Below are 24,625 nucleotides of genomic sequence, written 5' to 3'. Positions count from 1 at the left end.
CTGAATACAGTTCTCATTGTTCAACAATTGATCTCAGTCCTCCTATCCCACTTCACCACTTGATATATTTGAAAATATGTTTCATTTGATATGAAAATTTGTAAATCTCCACTAAGTTAAAGAAGGTAGCATTTGTGCTATTTCAGTACTCCAAGTAATAATATCATACAGCAGTGTAAAGTTATACAGTCAGCATAAGCTAGCATATAAACTAAGAGCCATGGACGAGGAACACCTCCTTGTCCTTTGATCTGTTTCCTGCTTGAAATCACTATTTGATTACAGTGCAAAATGTTATTTCATAATGGCCCTCATTCTGCCAGTCAATAGGACAATATATCATTAGCATGTGTCAAAGTGCTCTGCTGGATCAGAATTCAACACTTTGTAGGGTCAAGTTCTAATGTGTGGAAAAGGAAACAGCATGACCAAGGAAAGGCTCAGTGGTTAAATACGCCTGAAATAATTTTTACTGTAACAAATTGAAGCTCTAGGACAGACAAAACTTGGGATAGGCTTTAGCCAGTTTTTGCTATTCCAGTTTTAAAACTTTTTAACATGTTTTTAATTGGTTTAGTAAAAATTTACTGAACCAATTTAAACAGTTTCTGAGAAATTATCCCAATAGTAGACCAAGTCAACAAATCACTTGATTAATCAGACTATTGTAGGAAAAGGTAATTCCAGGATAACTTAAGGATAAGGAAGAAAGGACATTTGACTCTAGAATTTGAAGCCATATGTATATTTAATACTAAAACAGGGATAGGAATCTAGAATTTCCTGTCTGATGGATAGGAAAATCACTAATGTTTTGGGAAAGGACCTAATTTGGTGATACTAAATTTGAGTATGGATTAAGGGGGGGTGGTATGGGGGGTGCATGGGGTGGGTGAGTGTCTTTTTTTGTCCAAGTTTGAGGAAAATCTGATTTCCAGCTATGGAATGCTTCCATAGTAATTCTATTTTTAAAGTAGTAAAAGGTTATTTGAGATATAAAGTTTTACCCTTAAGCTGATGCTAAACAAGTAACCTAGAAGCAAAAGGTATTTTTATGATCTCTCTTTACATAGGTTCAGAAGCTGTATATAATTTTTCTCCCTCTCATTTTAACATGAAAGTCATACAGGTCATGGTATAGCTTTGTTACTTCATACAATATCATTGTGCAGTATATTATATGCAAGTAATAGTGTAATAATATGTAAGACATCAACACTTTAATATTGTAAAACTCATAATAACATTTTTAATGTATTTACTTGGAACTTCAGAGTAATGAAGTCACCTGACTACATCGGAAAACAAATTTAAAACTTCCATATGGCAGTTTAAGGAATTATTTGTCACTGTCTCTTTTTAAGATTTAAAATCTTCAAACTACTGCCCCTAGCGCGCAAGCGCGCTGAAGGCAAATCCACACCCGAGGAGACAGCTCCCCCTTTCCAGTAACTTCCCCGGTTCGGGACGTCATCAGTGTGCGCCTGTGGGTGAGCCGAGTTGTTTCTGTCCGCCGCTTTGGGAGCGAGGTTGCGGCGCGGAAGACTCGCCTGGAACCGTGTGGTTGGAGCGAGTCAGGCCTCGTCCGCCATGTCGGAGAGCGCGGAGAGTTCCGCGGGGGCCCACAGTTCCTCTGAGTCCTCCGCTCAGGGCTTCACTGCTGCCGAGCCGCGGATCATCAAAATCACAGTGAAGACTCCCAAAGAGAAGGAAGAGTTCGCTGTGCCCGAGACCAGCAGTATCCAGCAGGTGAGAGGTTGGGGGTAGTGGGTGGGGAGCGCAGACGGGGGAAGATCCCTGGCCTGTGGTTTCTGCCTCCCACACTGGAGGATAAGGGCCCTTCGTGATGACAAAGCAGCTTCTGCTTATCCGAGCTGTTCTCGGCACTGTTGGGCGAGTATCGGGGCTGGTTCGGCCTTGTGGAGGGCCGCTGCTAACTGTGGCTATCGGGAGTGATGAAGAAACCTTCTGTGTCGTCTCCTCTACGGCTCCTCCCTGTTGCGATGCTTAGAGCCGGCCCGGGAGGTAGCTCGTTTCGTAATTCTGAGTTGCCCTGCCGAGCTGACTCAGCCTGACAGTAGGAGGCTCGCTGGCTAACTAGTGCAACTGTAGAAAACATATGCAGTCACCTACGTGGCAGTGATATAGTGCCAATAATTATCTTGATCTAAAATTGGCTTTAGAAACAGCAAGTAGACTATGGCAAAGATCTCTTAATTTTAGAAAAGCCACATCTTTAGATTGTATAAAACTTCTACTATAAATAAAGCACAGCTTCTGTTGTGCTTCAGTGTACTAGTGTCTGATAACTCTGAATTGTTAGGGTCTTTCTTCTAAGTTTTTATGAAAGTTAGTATCTCATTGTGCCTTTGGTTCAAGAGAAACAGTGGTACTTACTGAATCATTGACACTATTTCCTGCAGCACTTAAGTTTTTTGGAGGCCTTCCATGTGAATATTTACCAGGATTTAATTTGTTTAGATTAGGAGGCTACAAATCATAGGAAAGGTGTGGTCAAAGCATAAGGCAGATATCTATAAAGCTAGTCTCTCCTACTTGTGAAGGATGTAGATATTGTTGTGCTAAAATACTTGAAAAGGTGAAGTTCCCTGAAGGAGATTCAGAGCTTACTTCATTTTTCTATAAAATTTTTCTGAAATTCAGTGTATGCAAATTGATATCATTATTTTTTTGTGCAGTTGGTAACTGCAAGCCTCACCGAAAAAACGGTTACATATGTAAGAGTTTAAATCATTAGTTGCTGATGAGTCAGAAGACACATGGTTTTCAGAGGGGAAATGCAAAAAGTCAGTTAAAAAACTCTGAGTGTTCTAGCCAGGGTGCTGGCTCTATACATTTTACAGAGTCTTGCGTCACCTAATTGTAAAACTGTTTGTAGTTGCGTTTTGTTTTTTATAAAACATTCTGGTTCTAATTTAAGGCTCACATTTCTCCTGAAAAGCAGTTTGATTGCAATAATATTGGCAACTTCAGGAATTATAAAAAACTCATTTAAGATGTGAATTTGTAATATATCAAACTTCAGCAACATGATTTGAAATGTGAGTCCCAATGGGAGTATCAGGTTTTTCTACTAGATGGTTGTCTTAAAAACTGAAATAGTTATACAGGCTAACAAAACCATAAATTTTTTCTGAAAGCAATCATAAATTTTTAAGTGATTAATAGAACATATTGCTTTAAAATGTCTTAATTGTCTATAGATATCTTAAACTTTAAATATTGTCCTTTGAGCTGATATTAACAGATCTGCAGTTGAATCTTCCTGTGAACTAAGAATCTTCCTGTGAAGTAAGACTGCTGCTGCCCCTGTGGGTCTGCTATTTGCTTTGATTCCTGGACAAAGTTACAGCTAGAACAAAAAATATGCAGGACTGTAGTGTGACTAGTATTGGCTGTTTTTCTTAAACTGTCAAAATAAGTTGTTGTTAATAATAAGCATTATATAGCATAATAACAATATGTTAGCATAATAACAATAGATGTGATATTTCTAGAGCCAGCCCTGAAAATAGGTTAGCCTCAAATAAACAAATTGAGCATCTGTTCAAATGCATATGGGATCAGCAAGTGCGTTGTTCTGTTGGTACAGGCAAGCTGGCAATGTCTGCCAATATTTGGGGGGAAGGTCTAAACTTGTACAACTGAATAGCTTTTATTTTGCTGTGTGTTCCTGTAGTTAATATTGTGACTTGTTTTTGTTTACAGTCACTTCAGAATACAGCCAAAACAAAACCCTAAGAGTTTTAGACAAATATTTTGGGTTATTTGGGCTAAATTTAGGGCTACACAAAGTGTAATTTATGTTGCTCCATTGATGTAAGTCAGGTTTGCAACCCTTCAAAGTTGAGGAAGGTTTTCCTGTGTTGGAAGACTTCAGTTACATAGTTTGTTAATGCTGATCCTGCGTTGTGCCTCTAAGAATAGGAAGTATGTAGGTTAGAATGGAAAATAACCTTCAAGTACCAAACTGCTCTGGGAGGTCAGTTGATTGTAGGTGTTGGCCATCTGTCTTTATTTTCCATGAATTTTATTTGATTATGCTGAGCATGGCTTGGCTCAATATTAGAACAAGGACCAAATATTTGCTTTCTTGACTTGGTATGATATTGAACTTGCAGACCCATACACTGCTCTGTACAAGGACTTCTTTTCATGGTATATAAAGATAAATACCTATAAGCCTGCTGATTTGAAATGCCCAGTACACAGGAGACTTTAGCTCAGTTAGCTCTGTCTGTCATTTTTTTCCTTTGTTTTATTTTGTGGGTTCTGTGGGCTTGACTTAACAGTGTGTTTTGGTAAAACTCATAAACATAGAGAGTGAGCAGTCATGTTACAGACTACTTATGCATTACTGTCTCTTCTTAGTGAATGACTTGAATTCTTTGAGTGATGAGGTGTTGGAACCGGTACCATTAAAAGCAGTTTTACTTTCTGCATTTAGTCTCTTTACCCTGTAGGCATTCTTGGAATGCCAACATAACAACATTGGCAAAGTTCAAGATGTAATTGTAATTGATTCAGAGTTACTATCCACCAGAATGTATGCAGACTTTAAGATATCAAATTATGCATTTTGTGAACACTGTAACTCTTAGAGAATAACATAGATTGCTTCATATTTTTAATTATTAGGCGAACAGTTTGGATGTAGCAAATGTGTGCTATTAATTTTGAAGTCCTGCAGCTCTTGCAGAGAATTACTGTCAATCCTGTGATTATCTGAAAATTTCAGGGTAATGTCTGTTTCAAAGTTAGTGAAATCAAGTTTATTTAGTTCATATAACCATAGAAACCAGTTTATTTTTTTCTCTATTTAATGTCAACCTTTCTTCAGTGAGGAATATAGTTTTCAGTAGTAATAGATGATTATTATCAGTGTGTAATATATTTTAAAACTAATTATATACCTGAAAATTGTGCTCTCTGTACTACACTGAATTATAAACTCACCTACTGAACTATATGTGAAAATGTATACATTGTGTTGGGACTCTGTTCATTGACAAGTGGAGATCTGGTTAGAGTTGTATTCTCTGTTTAAAATTTGAATAAATATTATTGTTGAAACTTTAAATCCAGTGTTTCAGATTTGTGCCTGGTTTTCACAATCACAAGTTAGCCATGTTTGGCATATAAAGATTACATGTACTTGTTAAGGGGAGCATTGGACAATTTGACAGTGGAACATCTTTCCTAACTTCTGTATGCTTTTAATATTTCTTATAATACTTTATTTCATAAGGAGGGCTTAATTTCAGTTCTTTTAACATAACCAGGGATTTTTGAAGGGTATGACCAAAAGAGGTTGGAACTAATATAGTCCAATCTGTTCATCTTTCTCAGAAGATTCTCAGATTACGATTTAGCTTTCTGTTGACACTAAAGGAACTTGAGTGCATGAATTGTTTAGCACCAAAGTTAAAGCACTGGGTTTTTTTCACCATCTTATGTCTCAGTGCACTAAAGCACATCATTGTTACTTCTGTGTGACTGTTTATGGAGTCAACCTTGTAATATGCTATGATTGTTCACATTTCTTTGAAATAAAGAAACCCTGTTTGATTAACTATTCAGCACTTAAGTAATTTGATTTTTCTCAGAGTTGGGAAACTATTAAAAGTGATTTAGAACAATGGTAATTTGCTGTTTGATAGCATAGAAATCTTTAGAAGAAAGTATATTGACTTCCCTGACGGTTGACTTAACAAATCTAAAAAACACCTTCTCCCCACCCCTCCCTTCTTCCTGGGCTCAACTTCACTCCCGATTTTCTCTTCCTACTCCCCACCCGAGCAGCACAGGGGGACAGGGAATGGGGGTTGCGGTCAGTTCATCACACTTTGTCTCTGCCTTTCTTTTGTCCTCCTGTTCTTCCCCTGCTCCAGCATGGGGTGCCACCCATGGGAGACTGTCCTCCATGAACTTCTCCAATGTGGGCTGCAGTTCTTCACAAACTGCTCCAGCATGGGCCCTTTCCATGGGGCACAGTCCTTCAGGAACAGACTGCTTCAGTGTGGGTATCCCGTGGGGCCATAGGTCCTGCCAGAAAACCAGCTCCAGCGCGGGCTCTCTACAGGGTCACAGCCTCCTTTGGGCATCCCCCTGCTCCAGCATGGGGTCCTCCCCGGGCTGCAGATGGATATCTGCTCCACCGTGGCTTTCCATGGGCTGCAGGGACACAGCCTGCCTCACCATGGTCTTTTCCATGGGTTGCAGGGGAATCATTGCTCTGGTGCCTGGAGCACCTCCTCCCTCTCCTTCTTCCCTGACCTTGGTGTCTGCAGAGTTGTTTCTCTCACATAGTCTCACTCCTCTCTCTTCCGGCTGCTGTTGTGCAGCAGTTTTTACCCCTTCTTAAATATGTTATCACAGAGGCACTACCAACATCTCTGATTGGCTCAGCCTTAGCCAGCGGTGGGTCCGTCTTGGAGCCAGCTGGCACTGGCTCTATCAGACATGGGGGAAGCTTCTGCCACCTTCTCAGAGAAGTCACCCCTAAAGCCTCCCCCCACTACCAAAAGTTTGCCATACAAACCCAGTACAGTAGGTTATCAAATCACAGCTCTACTGCAAAAATCGCTATTTACACATAATCCTTTTTATATCCCTTTGCAGTCTAAGTGAGTTGTTCCACGTCAGGCTTGCTCTGTTTCCATCTGTAGGTTGTGAAGTGCTTTTACAGAGAAAGTAACTGTTGCTAATCCCTCTTCCTAAGTCAAAGTATAGAGGACTGGTTTGCTGAAAGTTATCTGGAAGGAATAGAACTGGCTAGAACATGAGTTCTCTTTCCACTCGATAGCACTACCTCAGTTTTCTTTTCTGGACTACTAGCTTTGTAAAGTCATCAAGAACTGAAATTTGTTTCTTAAAATATTTTTTTTTATAGGATTGGTTTGATTGTGGAGATTTGAGGAAACAATTTGGTTGTGTAACTAGCATGCATAATTGGCAAGGGCTGACTTCTAGGCACAGGAAGATTGTAACTCTCTGACAAGTCATGAAAGACTGAATGAAAAGGCTTCTATAGAAGCCTTATTTGGGTGAGCTTTCCAGCTATGCTTTATCTGCTGTAAACCATAGGCAGTGTCAAAAGTTCTATCCTGTGTTCAAAACAGAGTTTGGTTTGGGACGAGTCAGCAATTTTGTTGTTTGTTGTTTTTTTTTATTGTCATCTAGAGAATATTTTCAAAACAATCACAGTTTTAGGAGCCTGTTTTACATTGTTTTTCAGTGGGAGTTGGATGTTTAATTCCTTGAGGCCTCTTTTGGACTGTTAATGTAATTTATTTTTTTTTAATATATCATATTAAACCAAGGTTGAGAGGAATTGGGAAAGTATGTCTCATTTTTGTTTTCTTTCACAGCACTTTGTAATGTGAATGGGCATTAATGCTGCTACAGTTGCTGTTTTTGATGGCATACTTTGAGTCAGCAAAAAGCTTTTGAATCATTATATAGTGGTAACATATCAAAAGATGATAGTTTGAGTTTTTCTACTTTACCTAGGATAACTTTTTTTAATGGGACCTTCCTGGGCCAACTTATCAGATGTTAATAAGTTAACTAACTGGAAGGCATGTCCTATGAGGAGAGGCTAAGTTTGTCTAGTTTGGAGAAAAGGAGGCTGAGGGGCGACCTCATTGCTCTCTACAGCTTCCTGATGAGGGGAAGTGGAGAGGGAGGTGCTGAGCTCTTCTCCCTGGGATCCAGCGACAGGATGCATGGAAATGGTTCAAAGCTGCATCAGAGGAGGTTCAGACTTGACATTAGGAAGCTTTTCTTTACCGAGGGGGTGGTCAAACACTGGAACAGGCTTCCTAGAGAGGTGGTTGATGCCCCATGCCTGTCAGTGTTTAAGAGGCATTTGGACAATGCCCTTAATAATATGCTTGAACTTCTGGTCTGCCCTGAAGTGGTCAGGCACTTGGACTGGATGATTGTTTTAGGTCCCTTCCAACTGAATGATTCTATTCTAATGTTTAAAATATGGATCTAATCTGTGAAGTGACTGTGCAGAAGTGTCTCCTTTTTAGTCAGCTGTTCTACTTCATGTGTATACAAAGACATTGTCTTTGTTCAGTGACAAAATGTTTACTAGAATTAGCTCAGCTATGAGTGCAAGTTGGATTCTCTTTGCTTCCCCCCCAAACTGTGCATCAACAGACTACATCACCTACGCATGTCAAAAACCTTCAGAGGCAATCAAGTTGAGCAGGTGTAATAAGTTCTAACTTGACTTGTGGAACTTGTTCTCTTCTGTTACTGTAGAACAAAAGAGCGGAGTTCTATTGTTAAGAGTACTGGGTTTTAACATCATGTGAATTTAAGGATATTTGGTATGGAAATCATTGAGTGTGTAAACAAGAAGTGGTAGAGTGCTGCTAAAAACATTCTCAGGGTAAAAAAACCTATACTGTTCCTGTCCTTAAAAACAAAAGAAACAAACACACGCACCCCCCCTAAAAAAAAAAAAAAAGGAGGGGGGAGTTCTTTATAGAAAGAAGTTAACTTAAGGTGAAATGGTAATACAGGCAAGGCACTTCAAGACTAGCTTCAGATCTGCTCTAATTCATGTCAAATTGACAAGTTTTTATGCTTTTAGGAGGCTGTGACCCTGGATTAATCCACTTTAGTTAAGGCTTTAACAAATTGACTAAAACCATTGCTTGTAGTATCTACATATTAATAAAAAGGGAAGAGTTAGTACAGTAGGAGAATTAGATGGAAATGTTCATCATTTGCAACCAGCTGGCAAGACCTTGAACTTTACCTGCTTCTGGTTTCCTGAAGTGCCAAACTATTATAAAGCATTATCTCTGTTTTACTGATAGTGTTATATAGTTCAGTTGTACAAATTGAAGATTTAACTACTCCAAAGATTCTTTTCTTACAACTGCCTTAATATGTATGAATTCTCATTGTTGTCTACTTTCCCTTCTTCCATTTGCTGTCAATTGCATATGTTTAATTTGAGACACTGAGATGATGCGTACTGGATTGACACTTAAAGTTCTGTTTAGGGTAAAGAAAATTGAGCTAGTTGTCTTCACTACTCACATCTAACAGTTTCCAGAGTTTATGCTGTTTTCATTACCGTGGCACTGGGGCACCTCATTCCCTGAACTCTTTGTTGCCAGTAAGAGTGGTGGAGTCCTATGACAGCTACACAGGTAAGACCTATGGGAATAAGAATACAATTGCTTGTTATTACTCTTGTCCTTTCACTGTTTGAATTTAAAGAAACTTTTTTTTTTTTTTTTTGCTGTTTGCTATGGGGGAATGGCCTTGCAGTTTAGTTACGGTTAACAGTGAGAGGTGAAGAATAACGAAGAGAAATCTTTGCCCACAGAGGATGGTAAAAAGTCCTCTCTTCCACCCTCCCCAACTATATTTTGCAATACAACCAGTAGTGATTTGTGTCAAACTTAGCCTAGGGCTAATCTTTCAGTATTGGCAGAGGTTGGGTGATGCTGAAGACTGAATTGTATTAATCTTTTGATATTTTCTTTTTTCAGAAGCAATATATTAGATACTGTCAATTTAAGACAAAAAACCCCACACTTGTATTGAAAATGGTTTTCAGAATTCTTTTGGACAGATACATAAATGGTTCTCTAACCTCTGCCTCAGCAAAAAGTAAGGTGTACTGTAGATGTGCTAATCTGTTATTGATGGTATCTTTGTTAACAGTGATCAGGTGACTCATTTGCAGAATATCTTAGATGGTAACCTGGGTTTTGTACGGTCTTCTGTTGTGGATGAAACATCAAACAGAAGGGCTGGTTCTGTTCATACCTTCTCATTCAGAAGTCTCGGGGTTGTATTGAATGCAAGTGATGCTGATGAAGAGACCTGACACTTTTTTTGCAGCTCTGTTGGGCTCTTAATGTAGATATGCTTCAGTTAGAAAAAAGTGTGGCTCGATATTCATAATAGTCATCTTATGCTGGCTGGAAAGAGATCCCTTGCACATGTGGATCATCCACATTCATTATTGTAGGAGTTCTTTTGTGGTCCTGGTACACAGGCCATTATATTCATTTCTTACTGTAGTGCTGTTTTTACAGATCATCTAATTACCATGGCTGCATGTTAGTAGAGAAAGGGAAGTGTATATGGTTTGATACCTGCATACTGGCAATATTAGATACCGTGTGGTTAAGATCTATAAGTGTCTTGTTTCCTTAACCGCATGGATTAATAGCTGCTTCTAAAAATGTGTAGCAAGGTTTAGGATAAAGTAAACAATGTTGATTATACTGCTGCATCAGCATTCTGAAGACAACTAAGTTGTGGAATTCACTGTAACAACCTATTGTGGAAAATGTGATAGTAAATGAGTTTGGGTAAACATCATTACTCTCTGGTCTGGCACAGTATGGTAGTTCTTTATTCTTATGCATTTACTTTGTACCAAATTATGAGGATTTCTGCTGGTTTTATGTTGCAATGGAACGTATATTTGTACTGGTTTTGGCTGGGATAGAGTTAAATTTCTTCACAGTAGCTTGATGTGACTATGTTTTATATTTGTGATGAAAACAGTGTTGATAACAGGGATGTTTTAGCTATTGCTGATCAGTGCTTACATAGTGTCAAGGCCTTTTCTGCTTCTTCACCAGAAGTTGGGACAGCTGACCTCAACTGACTAAAGGGATATTCCATACCATATGACATCATACTCAGCAATAAAAGCTGTGGGAAGGAAGGGGGGAGGGTGGATATTTGGAGTTATGGTGTTTGTCTTCCTAAGTAACTGTTATGCATGATGGAGCCCTGCTTTCCTGGAGATGGCTAAACACATGCCTGTTGATGGGAAGTACTGAATTAATTCTTTGTTTTGCTTTGCTTGCGTGCACAGCTTTTGCTTTACCTGTTAAACTGTCTGTATCTGAACCCATGAGTTGTCTCACTTATACCCTTCTGATTCTTCCATCCCACTGTGGGGGAGTGAGTGAGCGGCTGTGTGGGGCTTAACTGCTGGCTGGGATTAAACCATGACAATATTCTTAAGAATAATTAACCAGAAAAATGCAGAGTGGGAAGCAACTGCCTACATAATTCCTCTGCAGAAAAGGGTCTAGAGGTTATAGCTGTTAAATAAGTCAGCACTGTTAAACTGTTATTTTCCCTGTATAGATTTTCTAACTTATAAATGGGATTATAGATTGCAAGATGTGGAATTTATCCTTTTGTTCTAAGTATGGATAAGAATTAATATGGAATATTGTGGCCAGTTTTGAGCTCTACACTTAAAGAAAGATATGGTTGGATTTGAACCTCCAGAGTGGTGGAAATTATTAGATTAGGAAACACAGTGCTCAAGGAAAGATTAGCTGTACTGCAACCCTTTATTCTGAGAAAAACAATCTATTTGCTGTGTCCATGGTGGACAGGACAATGAAGAATAGGATAGTGAAGCACTGAAATTTCTTAGAAGAAAGCTATGGAGTCTCTATCACTGCGGACCTCTGAGAACAGGATGGATAAACATGTCTGTATTGAGTTTGCATGGCAAGCTTTTGGTAGCAGGGGGGCTGCAGGGGTGGCTTCTCTGAGAAGGTGGCAGAAGCTTCCCCCATGTCTGATAGAGCCAGTGCCAGCTGGCTCCCAGACGGACCCACCGCTGGCTAAGGCTGAACCAATCAGAGATGTTGGTAGTGCCTCTGTGATAACATATTTAAGAAGGGGTAAAAACTGCTGCACAACAGCAGCCGGAAGAGAGAGGAGTGAGACTATGTGAGAGAAACAACTCTGCAGACACCAAGGTCAGGGAAGAAGGAGAGGGAGGAGGTGCTCCAGGCACCAGAGCAATGATTCCCCTGCAACCCATGGAAAAGACCATGGTGAGGCAGGCTGTGTCCCTGCAGCCCATGGAAAGCCACGGTGGAGCAGATATCCATCTGCAGCCCGGGGAGGACCCCATGCTGGAGCAGGGGGATGCCCAAAGGAGGCTGTGACCCTGTAGAGAGCCCGCGCTGGAGCTGGTTTTCTGGCAGGACCTATGGCCCCACGGGATACCCACACTGAAGCAGTCTGTTCCTGAAGGACTGTGCCCCATGGAAAGGGCCCATGCTGGAGCAGTTTGTGAAGAACTGCAGCCCACATTGGAGAAGTTCATGGAGGACAGTCTCCCATGGGTGGTACCCCATGCTGGAGCAGGGGAAGAACAGGAGGACAAAAGAAAGGCAGAGACAAAGTGTGATGAACTGACCGCAACCCCCATTCCCTGTCCCCCTGTGCTGCTCGGGTGGGGAGTAGGAAGAGAAAATCGGGAGTGAAGTTGAGCCCAGGAAGAAGGGAGGGGTGGGGAGAAGGTGTTTTTTAGCTTTGTTCTTATTTCTCATTATCCTACTGTGATTTGATTGGCAATAAATTAATTTCCTTAAGTCGAGTCTTTTTTGGCCTGTGATGGTAATTTGTTGAGTGATCTCCCTGTCCTTATCTTGATCCATGAGCCTTTCATCATATTTTCTGTCTTTCCCTGTCCAGCTGAGGAGGGGGAGTGATAGAGCAGTTTGGTGGGCACCTGGCAGCCAGCCAAGGTCAACCCACTGCAATGTCTGAATAATTTAGGTAAGTAATTCACTTCAGGCAGGAACGGATTAAATTACTTCGTAGAAAGCTTGCAAGTCTAAATATTACAGAATCACAGAATCACAGAATAGTAGGGGTTGGAAGGGACCTCTGTGGGTCATCTAGTCCAACCCCCTTGCCGAAGCAGGGTCACCTACAGCAGGCTGCACAGAACCTTGTCCAGGTGGGTTTTCAATATCTCCAGAGAAGGAGACTCCACAACCTCCCTGGGCAGCCTGTTCCAGTACTCCGTCACCCTCAGAGGGAAGAAGTTCTTCCTCATGTTCAGATGGAACTTCCTGTGCTTCAGTTTGTGCCCATTGCCCCTTGTCCTGTCACTGGGTACCACTGAAAACAGTCTGGCCCCATCCTCCTGACATCCACCCTTGAGATATTTATAAACATTTATTAGGTCCCCTCTCAGCCTTCTCTTCTTCAGGCTGAACAAGCCCAGCTCCCTCAGCCTCTCCTCGTAGGAGAGATGCTCCAGTCCCCTCACCATCCTCGTAGCCCTCTGCTGGACTCTCTCCAGTAGCTCCTCATCTTTCTTGAACTGGGGAGCCCAGAAGTGGACAGAGTACTCCAGATGAGGCCTCACTAGGGCAGTGTAGAGGGGGAGGAGAACCTTCCTCGACCTACTGGCCACACTCCTCCTAATGCACCCCAGGATCCCATTGGCCTTCTTGGCAACCAGGGCACACTGCTGGCTCATGGTTAACCTGTCATCCACCAGGACACCCAGGTCCCTCTCTGCAGAGCTGCTCATCAGCAGATCTGATACTGGTGCATGGGGTTGTTCCTCCCCAGGTGCAGGACCCTGCACTTGCCCTTGTTGAATTTCATCAGGTTCCTCTCTGCCCAACTCTCCAGCCTGTCCAGGTCTCACTGAATGGTAGCACAGCCTTCTGGTGTATCGACCACTCCTCCCAGTTTTCTGTCATCAGCAAACTTGCTGAGGGTACATTCTAACTCTTCCTCCAGGTCATTGATGAAGTTAAACAAGACTGGGCCCAGTACTGAGCCCTGGGGGACAGCACTAGTTACAGGCCTCCAACTAGACTCAGTGCCGCTGATGACAACTCTCTGAGTTCTGCCATTCAGCCAGTTCTCAATCCACTTCACCGACCACTCATCCAGCCCACACTTCCTGAGCTTCCCTAGGAGGATGTTATGGGAGACAGTGTCAAATGCCTTGCTGAAGTCTAGGTAGACAACATCCACGGCTCTCCCCTCATCTACCCAGCCAGTCATGCCATCATAGAAATCTATCAGATTGGTCAAGCATGATTTCCCCTTGGTGAATCCATGCTGACTACTCCTGATAATCTTTTTTTCCTTCACTTGCTTGTTGATGGCCTCCAGAATGAGCTGCTCCATCACCTTTCCCGGGATGGAGGTGAGGCTGACCGGCCTGTAGTTCCCTGGGTCCTCCTTCTTGCCCTTTTGGAAGATTGGAGTGACACTGGCTTTTCTCCAGTCCTCGGGCACCTCTCCTATCCTCCAGGACCTCTCAAAGATGATGGAGAGTGGCTCAGCAATGACATCTGCCAGCTCCCTCAGCACTCGTGGGTGCATTCCATTGGGGCCCATGGATTTGTGGGTGTCCAGATTGCTTAAGTGATCTCTGACGCAGTCTTCCTCGACCAAGGGAAGGTCATCCTTTCTGCACGCTTCCTCGCTTACCTCCAGGGCCTGGGATTCCTGAGGGTCGGCCTTGGCACTGGAGACTGAAGCAAAGAAGGCATTCAGTAACTCTGCCTTCTCTGCATCCTCCGTCACCAGGACACCCACCTCATTCAGCAGTGGCCCCACATTATCCCTAGTCTTCTGTTTGCTGCTGATGTAGTTGAAGAAGCCCTTCTTGTTGTCTTTGACATCCCTTGCCAGCTTCAATTCCAGGTGGCCCTTAGCCTTCCTCGTTGCATCCCTGCATGCTCTGACCACATTCCTGTACTCTTCCCAAGTGGCCTGTCCCTCTTTCTACATTCCATAGACCTTTCTCTTCCATCTGATCTCTGCTAGAAGCTCTTTACTCATCCGTGTGGGTCTGCTGACTCCTTTGCTATACTTCTTGCTCAGGGGGATGCACCGATCCTGAGCATGGAGGAAGTGATGTTTAAACAGTGACCAGCACTCTTAGACCCCCCTACCTTCTAGAGACCTGACCCATGGGATTCCTCCAAGTAGCTCCTTGAAGAGGCCAAAGTTAGCTCTCTTGAAGTCCAAGGTTTTGATCCTACTTATCGCCCTGCTTCCTCTACGCAGGATCCTGAATTCAACCATTTCATGGTCATCTTCGCATCCTCAATCAGTCCCTCTTTGTGAGTACAAGGTCCAGTAGAGCGCCTTTCCTTGTTGGTTTCTCCACCACTTGCATTAGAAAGTTATCATCAATGCTCTGCAGGAACCTCCAGGACTGCATGTGCCTGGCTGTATGGTCTTCCCAGCTGATGTCAGGGTGGTTGAAATCCCCCATGAGAACCAGGGCCTGTGACTATGAGGCTGCTTGCAGCTGCCTGTAGAAGGCCTCATCAACTTCCTCCTTCTGGTCAGGTGGCCTGTAGTACACACCCACATCAGTGTCACCCATATGAGGCTGTCCCTTAATTCTAACCCATAAGCTCTCAACTCATTCTTCATCCTCTCCCAGGCAAAGCGCAATACATTGCAGTTGCTCCCTCACATACAGAGAAACTCCACCACCTCTCCTTGTTGGCCTGTCTTTCCTAAAGAGTGTGTAGCCATCCATGACAGCATTCCAATCATGCAAGCTGTCCCACCATGTTTCTGTGATGGCGACCAAGTCATAGCTGTCCTGCTGTATAATGGCTTCCAGCTCCTCCTGTTTATTGCCCATGTTACGTGCATTGGTATAGACACACTTGAGCTGGGCTGTCAATCTCACCCCTGACCCTGGCATGCCACGCCTGGGCTCATCTCTAGTGAGCCAAGTGATGTCCCCTTCCCCCTTCGAACCTAGTTTAAAGCCCTCTCATTGAGCCCCACCAGTTTGTGGGCAAGAATCCTTTTTCCCCTTTGAGACAGCTGGACTCAATCTTTTGCCAGCAGGCCTGGTGCTGTGTACACCTCCCCATGATCAAAGAAATCAAAATTCCGCTGACTGCACCAGTCTCTGACTCACCTGTTAACCAGGTGAGTTTTCCTGCCCCTTTCAGTGCTGTTCCCTGCCACTGATGGGATGGAGGAAAACACCACCTGCACCCCTGATCCTTCAACCAGTCGCCCCAGTGCCCTGAAGTCCCTTTTGATGGCCTTGGGACTTGTCTCTGCTATCTCGTCCCTGCCAACCTGCATTACCAAGAGGGGGTAATAATCAGAGCGCTGCACCAGACCAGGGAGCTTCCTAGCAACATCCCTAACCCAGGCCCCAGGGAGGCAGCAGACTTCCCTGTGGGATGGGTCTGGTCAGCATATCGGGCCCTCTGTTCCCCTCAGAAGGGAATCGCCTATGACAGTTACCCTCCTTTTTTTCTTAACAGGGGCAGTGATAATACGTGGGGCTCACCAACTCATCCTAGGCAACTCCCTGGATGGACCTTCACCCACATCCTCATTTGCCTGGCCCTCACAGTAAAGAAATTTTTCCTAATATCTAGTCTAAACCTTCCTTGACGCAACCTGAGGCCATTGCCTCTCGTCATATCGCTAGTTACTTGGAAGAAGAGACCAACACCCACCTCACTACAACCTCCTTTCAGGTAATTGTAGAGAGCAATAAGGTCCCCCTACAGCCTCTTCTCCAGACTAAACAGCCCCAGCTCCCTCAGCCGCTCCTCATAAGACTTGTTCTCTCATTGCCCTTTTGTGGACACGCTCCAGCACCTCAATGTCTTTCTTGTAGTGAGGGGCCCAAAAGAGAACACAGTACTTGAGGTGCGGTATCACGAGGACCGAGTACAGGGGCACGATCACCTCCCTGCTCCTGCTGGCCCCACTATTCCTGATACAAGCCAGGATGCCGTTGGCCTTTTGGCCACCTGGGCACACTGCTGTCTTATGTTCAACCAGCTGTTGACCAACACCCCAAGGTCCTTTTCTGCTGGGCAGCTTTCCAGCCACTCCTCCCCAAGCCTGTAACATTGCATGGGGTTGTTGTGACCAAAGTGCAGGACCCGGCATTTGGCCTTGTTGAACCTCATACAGTTGGCCTTGGCCCATCGATCCAACCTGTCCAGATCACAGAATCACAGAATGGTAGGGGTTGGAAGGGACCTCTGTGGGTCATCTAGTCCAACCCTCCTGCCGAAACAGGGTCACTTACAGCAGGCTGCACAGGACGTTGTCCAGGCGGGTCTTGAATATCTCCAGAGAAGGAGACTCCACAACCTCCCTGGGCAGCCTGTTCCAGTGCTCTGTCACCCTCAGAGGGAAGAAGTTCTTCCTCATGTTCAGACGGAACTTCCTGTGCTTCAGTTTGTGCCCATTGCCCCTTGTCCTGTCACTGGGCACCACTGAAAACAGTCTGGCCCCATCCTCCTGACACCCACCCTTGAGATATTTGTAAGTATATATTAGGTCCCCTCGCAGCCTTCTCTTCTTCAGGCTGAACAAGCCCAGCTCCCTCAGCCTTTCCTCGTAGGAGAGATGCTCCAGTCCCCTCACCATCCTCGTAGCCCTCTGCTGGACTCTCTCCAGTAGCTCTTCATCTTTCTTGAAGTGGGGAGCCCAGAAGTGGACAGAGTACTCCAGATGAGGCCTCACCAGGGCAGTGTGGAGGGGAAGGAGAACCTTCCTCGACCTACTGGCCACACTCCTCCTAATGCACCCCAGGATCCCATAAGCTTTTATGGCAGCCAGGGCACACTGCTGGCTCATGGTCAACCTGTCATCCACCAGGACACCCAGGTCCCTCTCCGCAGAGCTGCTCTCCAGCAGGTCCACCCCAAGCCTGTACTGGTGCATGGGGTTGTTCCTCCCCAGGTGCAGGACCCTGCATTTGCCCTTGTTGAACCTCATCAGGTTCCTCTCTGCCCAACTCTCCAGCCTATCCAGGTCACGCTGAATGGCAGCACAGCCTTCTGACGTATCGACCACTCCTCCCAGTTTGGTGTCATCAGCAAACTTGCTGAGGGTACATTCTAACTCTTCCTCCAGGTCATTGATGAAGTTAAACAAGACTGGGCCCAGTACTGAGCCCTGGGGGACAGCACTAGTTACAGGCCTCCAACTAGACTCAGTGCCGCTGATGACAACTCTCTGAGTTCTGCCATTCAGCCAGTTCTCAGTCCACCTCACTGACCACTCATCCAGCCCACACTTCCTGAGCTTCCCTAGGAGGATGTTATGGGAGACAGTGTCAAATGCCTTGCTGAAGTCTAGGTAGACAACATCCACGGCTCTCCCCTCATCTACCCAGCCAGTCATGCCATCGTAGAAATCTATCAGATTGGTCAGGCGTGATTTCCCCTTGGTGAATCCGTGCTGACTACTCCTGATAACCTTCTTATCCTTCACTTGCTTGTTGATGGCCTCCAGAATAAGCTGCTCCATCACTTTTCCCGGGATGGAGGTGAGGCTGACCGGCCTGTAGTTCCCTGGGTCCTCCTTCTTGCCCTTTTGGAAGATTGGAGTGACAATGGCCTTTCTCCAGTCCTCGGGCACCTCTCCTGTCCTCCAGGACCTCTCAAAGATGATGGAGAGTGGCTCAGCAATGACATCCGCCAGCTCCCTCAGCACTCGTGGGTGCATTCCATCGGGGCCCATGGATTTGTGGACATCCAGATTGCTTAAGTGATCCCTCACACAGTCCTCCTCGACCAAGGGAAAGTCGTCCTCTCTGTAGGCTTCTTCTCTTACTTCCGGGGCCCGGGAATCCTGAGGGCCTGCCTTGGCACTGGAGACTGAAGCAAAGAAGGCATTCAGTAGCTCTGCCTTCTCTGCATCCTCCGTCACCAGGACACACACCTCATTCAGCAGTGGCCCCACATTATCCCTAGCCTTCCTTTTGCTGCTGATGATGTAGTTGAAGAAGCCCTTCTTGTTGTTTTTGACATCCCTTGCCAGCTTCAATTCCAGGTGGGCTTTGGCCTTCCTCGTCGCATCCTTGCACGCTCTAAATCCCTCTGCAGAGCCTTCCTACCCTCCAGAAGATGGACACTCCCACCCAACTTGGTGTCATCTGCAAACTTGCTGGGGGACCACTCAATCCCCTCATCCAGATCATTGATAAAGATGTTAAACAGGACCGGACCCAAAACTGAGCCCTGGGGAACACCAGTTGTGACTGGCCGCCAGCTGCATTTAACTTCATGCACCACCACTCTCTGTGCTCGACCATTCAGCCAGTTCTTTACCCAGCGAAGAGTACACTCATCCAAACCATGGCTAGCTAGATTCTCCAGGATGCTGTGGGGAACAGTGTCAAAGACCTTACTAAAGTCCAGGTAGACAACATCCACAGCCTTTCCCTCATCCACTAGGCGGGTCACCTGGTCATACTCCGAAGTCTTTGCCTTCTGGCCAGTCCATGATTACTTCCAGGATTTCTGGGAGACTGCGGTTTCCCATTCGGGCCTGCTGTATGATCAGCGCGACCCACTTACTCCACGTAGCATCGGTGGCATGACGCGTAGAGGGGACCCTCTCTTTGAACATCCAGCCCAGCACCAGCAATCGTGGTGCTAGGAGGAGCTGTGCTTCAGTGCCGACCACTTCTGAAGCAGCTCGAACGCCTTCATATGCTGCCAGAATCTCTTTTTCAGTGTGAATACAGCAGGACTTGGATCCTCTGTATCCCTGACTCCAAAACCCCAGGGGTCGACCTCGAGTCTCCCCTGGTGCTTTCTGCCAGAGACTCCAGGTTGGGCCATTCTCCCTGGCTGCAGTGTAGAGCATGTTTTTAACATCTTGCCCTGACCGGACTGGACCAAGGGCTACGGCATGAACTATCTCCCGTTTAATTTGTTCAAATGCCTGTCGTTGCTCAGGGCCCCATTCAAAATCATTCTTCTTCTGGGTCACTTGACAGAGGGGGCTCTCAATCTGGCTGTAATTTGGGATGTGCATCCTCCAAAAAGCCACAACACCCAGGAAGGCCTGTGCTTCCTTTTTGCTTGTTGGTGGAGACATAGCTGCTGTTTTGTTGATGCCATCCATTGGGATTTGACGGCGCCCATCCTGCCATTTTATTCCCAAAAACTGGATCTCTTGTGCAGGTCCCTTGACCTTATTTTGCTAATGGCGAAACTGGCTTTCAGAAGGATCTGAACTATTTTCTCCCCTTTCTCAAAAACTTCCTCCGCTGTGTCACCCCACAAAATGATGTCATCGATGTACTGCAGATGTTCTGGAGCTTCACCCTTTTCCAGGGCAGTCTGGATTAGGCCATGGCAAATGGTGGGACTGTGTTTCCACCCCTGGGGCAGTCGATTCCAGGTGTACTGGATGCCCCTCCAGGTGAAAGCAAACTGTGGCCTGCACTCTGCTGCCAAAGGGATGGAGAAGAATGCATTAGAGATGTCACTTGGCTGCCTTGGACTCCAGCTGATATTGAAGTTCTAGCATGTCTGGCACGGCAGCACTCAGCGGTGGTGTGACTTCATTCAGGCCACGGTAGTCTATTGTCAGTCTCCACTCTCCAGTAGATTTTCTCACTGGCCATATGGGACTATTAAAGGGTGAGCGAGTTTTGCTGATCACTCCTTGACTCTCCAGCTGGTGGATCAGCTGATGAATGCGGATAAGGGACTCGGTTGGTGCAGTATTGCCGCCGGTGCACCGTTGTGGTCGTGATTGGCACCTGTTGTTCTTTCACCCTCAGCAACCCCACAACGGAAGGATCCTCCGAGAGACGAGGCAAAGTAGACATCTGTTTAATTTCTTCCATCTCCAAAGCAGCTATGCCAAAAGGCCACCGATACCCCTTTAGGTCCTTGAAATACCCTCTCCTGAGATAGTCTACACCAAGGATGCATGGATCCTTGGGGCCAGTCACAATTGGGTGCTTCTGCCACTCCTGCTCAGTGAAGCTCACTTCAGCCTCCAATACACTCAGCTCTTGGGACCCTCCTGTCACTCTAGAAATACAAATGGACTCTGACATTTTGTAATATGATGGCATTGCAGTACACTGTGCACCAGTGTCCACTAGAGCTTTATACTCTTGTGGATCTGACATGCCAGGCCACCAAATCTACATCGTCCAATAAACGCGGTTGTCCCTTTCCTCCACCTGGCTGGAGGCAGAGCCCCTCTAATCCTGGTCAGAGAATTTGCTGCTCACCTGCTGTAAGAATGACTTGGAGGTCCCTTGCAGAGGATAGGAATCAAGATCAAACTGTCTACCTGGTCTGGAGAGCTGGCTGCTGGAAACTGGAGCGGCGTTTTTCCTAACAAAATCCCCTTTTGTGATCTTTTTTCCTTGCTTCTCACGCATTCGTGCCTCTAGGGTTGAGGAAGGTTTTCCATCCCCCTTCCTCATGTCTTTTCCATGGTCACTCATGTAAAACCACAGGGTGCCCCGTGGTGTGTAGCCTCTGTATCCTCTCTCTTGAGCAGAGAAATGCTTGCCCCTAACAGCTGAGATACTGGCCTGTACAAGTGGGTGTAGGACATATTCTCTTTGGTTTGATGGATTTCCGGGGACAATTTCTCCATGGCTAAAAAAAGGGAGGAAGAGAGACTTCCTTCATACTGCCGGAGTCAGCCAGCCACCTCATCCACTGTTGGTGCCTCTTCACCCTTCCAGTCTATTATTGCCAGTGAGTTGGCATATGAGGATGGTGCGCTCCATACAAACTTCCTCCACATGGGTGGTGTGCACTGGACTTCATCTGGGTCTGTGGGTAACTGCGCATTGTCTGGGTCGTATTAAACCAGCTCCCGCATGGCTAGTTCCCTCAGGTACTGGATACCCCTTTCCATATTGGTCCACTTGCCAGAATTACACACAACAGCCTCACTGAAGGGGTACCCTTCCCTCACACCTGAAAGAAGTCGCCTCCAGAGGCTGAGGGCTTGTGCCTTTTTTCCAATGGCCTTTTCAATGCCCCCTTCCCTGGCCAGGGATCCCATCTGCTTGGCTTCCTTGCCCTCTAATTCCAAGCTGCTGGCCCCATTATCCCAGCATCAGAGCAGCCAGGTGACAATGTGCTCGCCTGGGTGGCGGCTGAAATCTTTCCGCATATCTCACCGCTTGCTCAGGGACAGGGACCGGGTGATGATCTCTGTCTCTGCCTCCTTCTCCTGCTCTTGTGATGGCCCTGGCTCATTGTCATGCCTCACGGCACGACATGATTTCTTCGTGTATTTCTTTTTCTCTATAGGGGCCATTGATACCGGCACGAGTTGGTTTTTGGGCTCAGCTGTGGTCCCTACCGCTGAGGCTGGAGCAGTCGCTGTGCCCGCCAGGGAAGCTGGGGCAGCCCCAGTGGTTGCGGCGGTGGCATCTCTATTGCCGTTGGGGGGGGGGGGCTGGGACTGCCTCCTGGGCTGGTGCGGCTGCAGAGCCGGCTGGGGGGGCAGCGCCAGTCTCGGCGCCTGTCGCTTCGTTTCCCCCCCCTTCCCCTTTAGAGCACTGAATCATATTGAACATGGCTCGGTAGGCGTGGGCCAGACCCCAGCACGTTGCAGTGATTCGTGTCTCCCTGGAATTCCCAGGGTGGCAGCACACTTTTTGCAGATATTTTACTAGTTTGTCCAGATTCTGTACTTGTTCAGGGGTGAGTTTCAAAAACACCGGGGGTGCCCACTGTCCTAGATACTTGCCCATGCTATCCCACACATCCAGCCACTCCTCATAGCTATCCAGCCCTGGCACAGATTTCTGGGCCACGTTTTTAACTAGTTGTTTAACCCTAAACAAGACCTGAAACCCATTCAGGAGGCATAACAATAGGAGCGTGCTGGCCTGAGCATCCCACGGGTACTCGAAATTCTCAAAAGCTGTTAGGACTAGCCTGAAGGAGAGAGGGGAGGTGAAAGAGTGGGGGAAAGCATCCCCTCCGGTTTTCCCCACACAGTGGGTTCGATTATTAATAAATTCTGAGAGATAGCACCCGAGGTATGGAAATGACCGCAGTGCCGCATGCAAATACAAGCCTAACTTCATGCCCAGTGATGTTATCATGTCATAAGTCGATATCATACAGCACAGCAAAATCGTCATCCTGATCCTTTTCCCAGAGGTGATGAACATCACCGCAGTGAACACATACAGCAGGTACGGGTTTACATACCAGAGCCACTTGATCAAAGTCAGCAACATTTTGACTGGCGACTATTTAACTAATACAATAAATTCTAAGAAAGTTGTTTTAACATACTCTGCTCAGCCCTGCCGTTATATCTGCCCCACATTTGGGCACCAAATTAAATCTTGCAGTTTGGCCATGGATGGCAACAAAGGGCCACGCGGCCGCTCTGCCGCCCCTCCCCCCGCTGGGGTGGGGAGGAGAATGGAACGAAAAAGGCAAAAACTCCTGGGTCAGGATAAGGGCAGTTTAACAGAACAGCAAACAAAGGGAACAGGAACAACAACAATACTGATAAGGAGAATATACAAAACAAAACAGTGAAATGCACAGAACAACTCTCACCACCCAATGCCCTGTGTGAGCCGCGACTGCCTTCCCCCCGGCCAGCTCCCCCCACCAGAACCCAGCATGGCGGCACATGGTATGGAATACCCTGCTCTGTTTGGCCAGGTTGGGTCAGCCCGCCCGGCTGTGTCCCCTCCTGGCTTCTGGTGAAAATGAACCCTGTCCTGGCCGAACCCAGGGCAGTGAACTAATTGCTTTTTCTGCGAGAGTACTTTTCTATAGAATGATGAATCTCAGTCACAAGTCAGTCAAAGCATAACATGATTGTTATTGGTTAAGAAGACAGGAAGAAATACAATTGCTTTTCAAGGTGCAGTTGTTTTAATGAAGGTATGATTTCACGGTCAGCTGAGATCTTTGACTCTTCACCATGCCCTGGGCTGGAAGCACATTTCATGTAGCTGTCATGAGTTGAATGAGAGAGCAGAGGCACCGATGAAATAATTTTTGACTGTATGGAAAGATTGCTGTTTTTGACATTTGAAAAGTAGCAGTAATGTGTCCAAGAAGAAAGGATACTGCTCCTTTCAGTGCCTGCACAAATGCGGACTGAAGTAACATAACATGTTGTTGCACCCTCAGCATGTTAGCAACAGATGATTTCAGTGGCATGTATACTACTATATATTTATTGCATCATGGGTACATGTCTGACTGAAATGACAATATAGTCTTTAAGTGGAAGCCAATTTTGTTATTGCCAACTATATACTTAGTGATCTAGATATGAAACACTTCAATGGTACAGAAAAAGAATGACTTGATTTCCCATCTTCCTTTGGATAAAAAGAAAGTTGAGATAACTTAGTGAAGTGTTTCTAGGTTGTATAAAGCAAAACATATTGTGCAAGTGGATTAATATAATAAATGTGAGCAAAATAATTCTTCCTTAAATTATTAACAAAATAATAATTCAGTATTCAATTACATAACTATATAATATTAACTTCTGTTTAGTTCAAGGAAGAAATCTCTAAGCATTTCAAGTCCCACACTGATCAGCTTGTATTGATATTTGCTGGAAAAATTTTAAAAGATCAAGATACTTTGATTCAGCATGGGATTCATGATGGACTCACTGTTCACCTGGTCATCAAAACGCAAAACAGGTAACCTGACTGATGAGCAATCTTCTTTTTACCTCTAAGCAGTAAAAATATTCTTCCTAGTGTGATAGCTTTCTGTTGGACAAAACTAGGTTTGACTAAAATGCATTCAAAAGCAGTATAAATACTCCTGCTATTGAACAAGAGAAGCAACCCAAATTCTGTAAGGTTGTGTCCCTAGATATCATACATATGCCTTTTGAAAGTTAATGTTATCTTCTAAACTGAGCCATTACTATTAAATCACTTGAATCAGCTCCTTAGTTACAGTTGGTGTAGAATAACAGTCTGAAGACAATCTGAACAGTCCTAGATCTGTTTCACTGTATGGTAACACTCATGCTTGTGAGCATATGA

At 45.2% G+C, this 24,625-nt stretch overlaps 1 protein-coding gene across 2 annotated transcripts in view; it reads left to right on the top strand.

Moving 5' to 3' along the window:
- Positions 1-1,488: 1,488 nt before the first annotated feature.
- LOC142365616 (ubiquilin-1-like) overlaps positions 1,489-24,625 on the top strand; it is a 46,033-nt gene continuing 22,896 nt past the window's right edge. For both annotated transcript variants that reach the window (XM_075446573.1, XM_075446572.1), the window contains exons 1-2: positions 1,489-1,749; positions 24,120-24,271. In XM_075446573.1, the coding sequence (XP_075302688.1) occupies positions 1,591-1,749; positions 24,120-24,271 (311 nt within the window). In that variant the 5' untranslated portion in view covers positions 1,489-1,590. The remainder of the gene's footprint in view (positions 1,750-24,119; positions 24,272-24,625) is intronic.

Source organism: Opisthocomus hoazin, chromosome W (assembly GCF_030867145.1).
Source record: "Opisthocomus hoazin isolate bOpiHoa1 chromosome W, bOpiHoa1.hap1, whole genome shotgun sequence".
NCBI lineage: Eukaryota > Metazoa > Chordata > Aves > Opisthocomiformes > Opisthocomidae > Opisthocomus > Opisthocomus hoazin.
The sequence above is the reverse complement of the archived record's forward strand: the minus strand, read 5'-3'. Positions and strand labels throughout refer to the sequence as shown.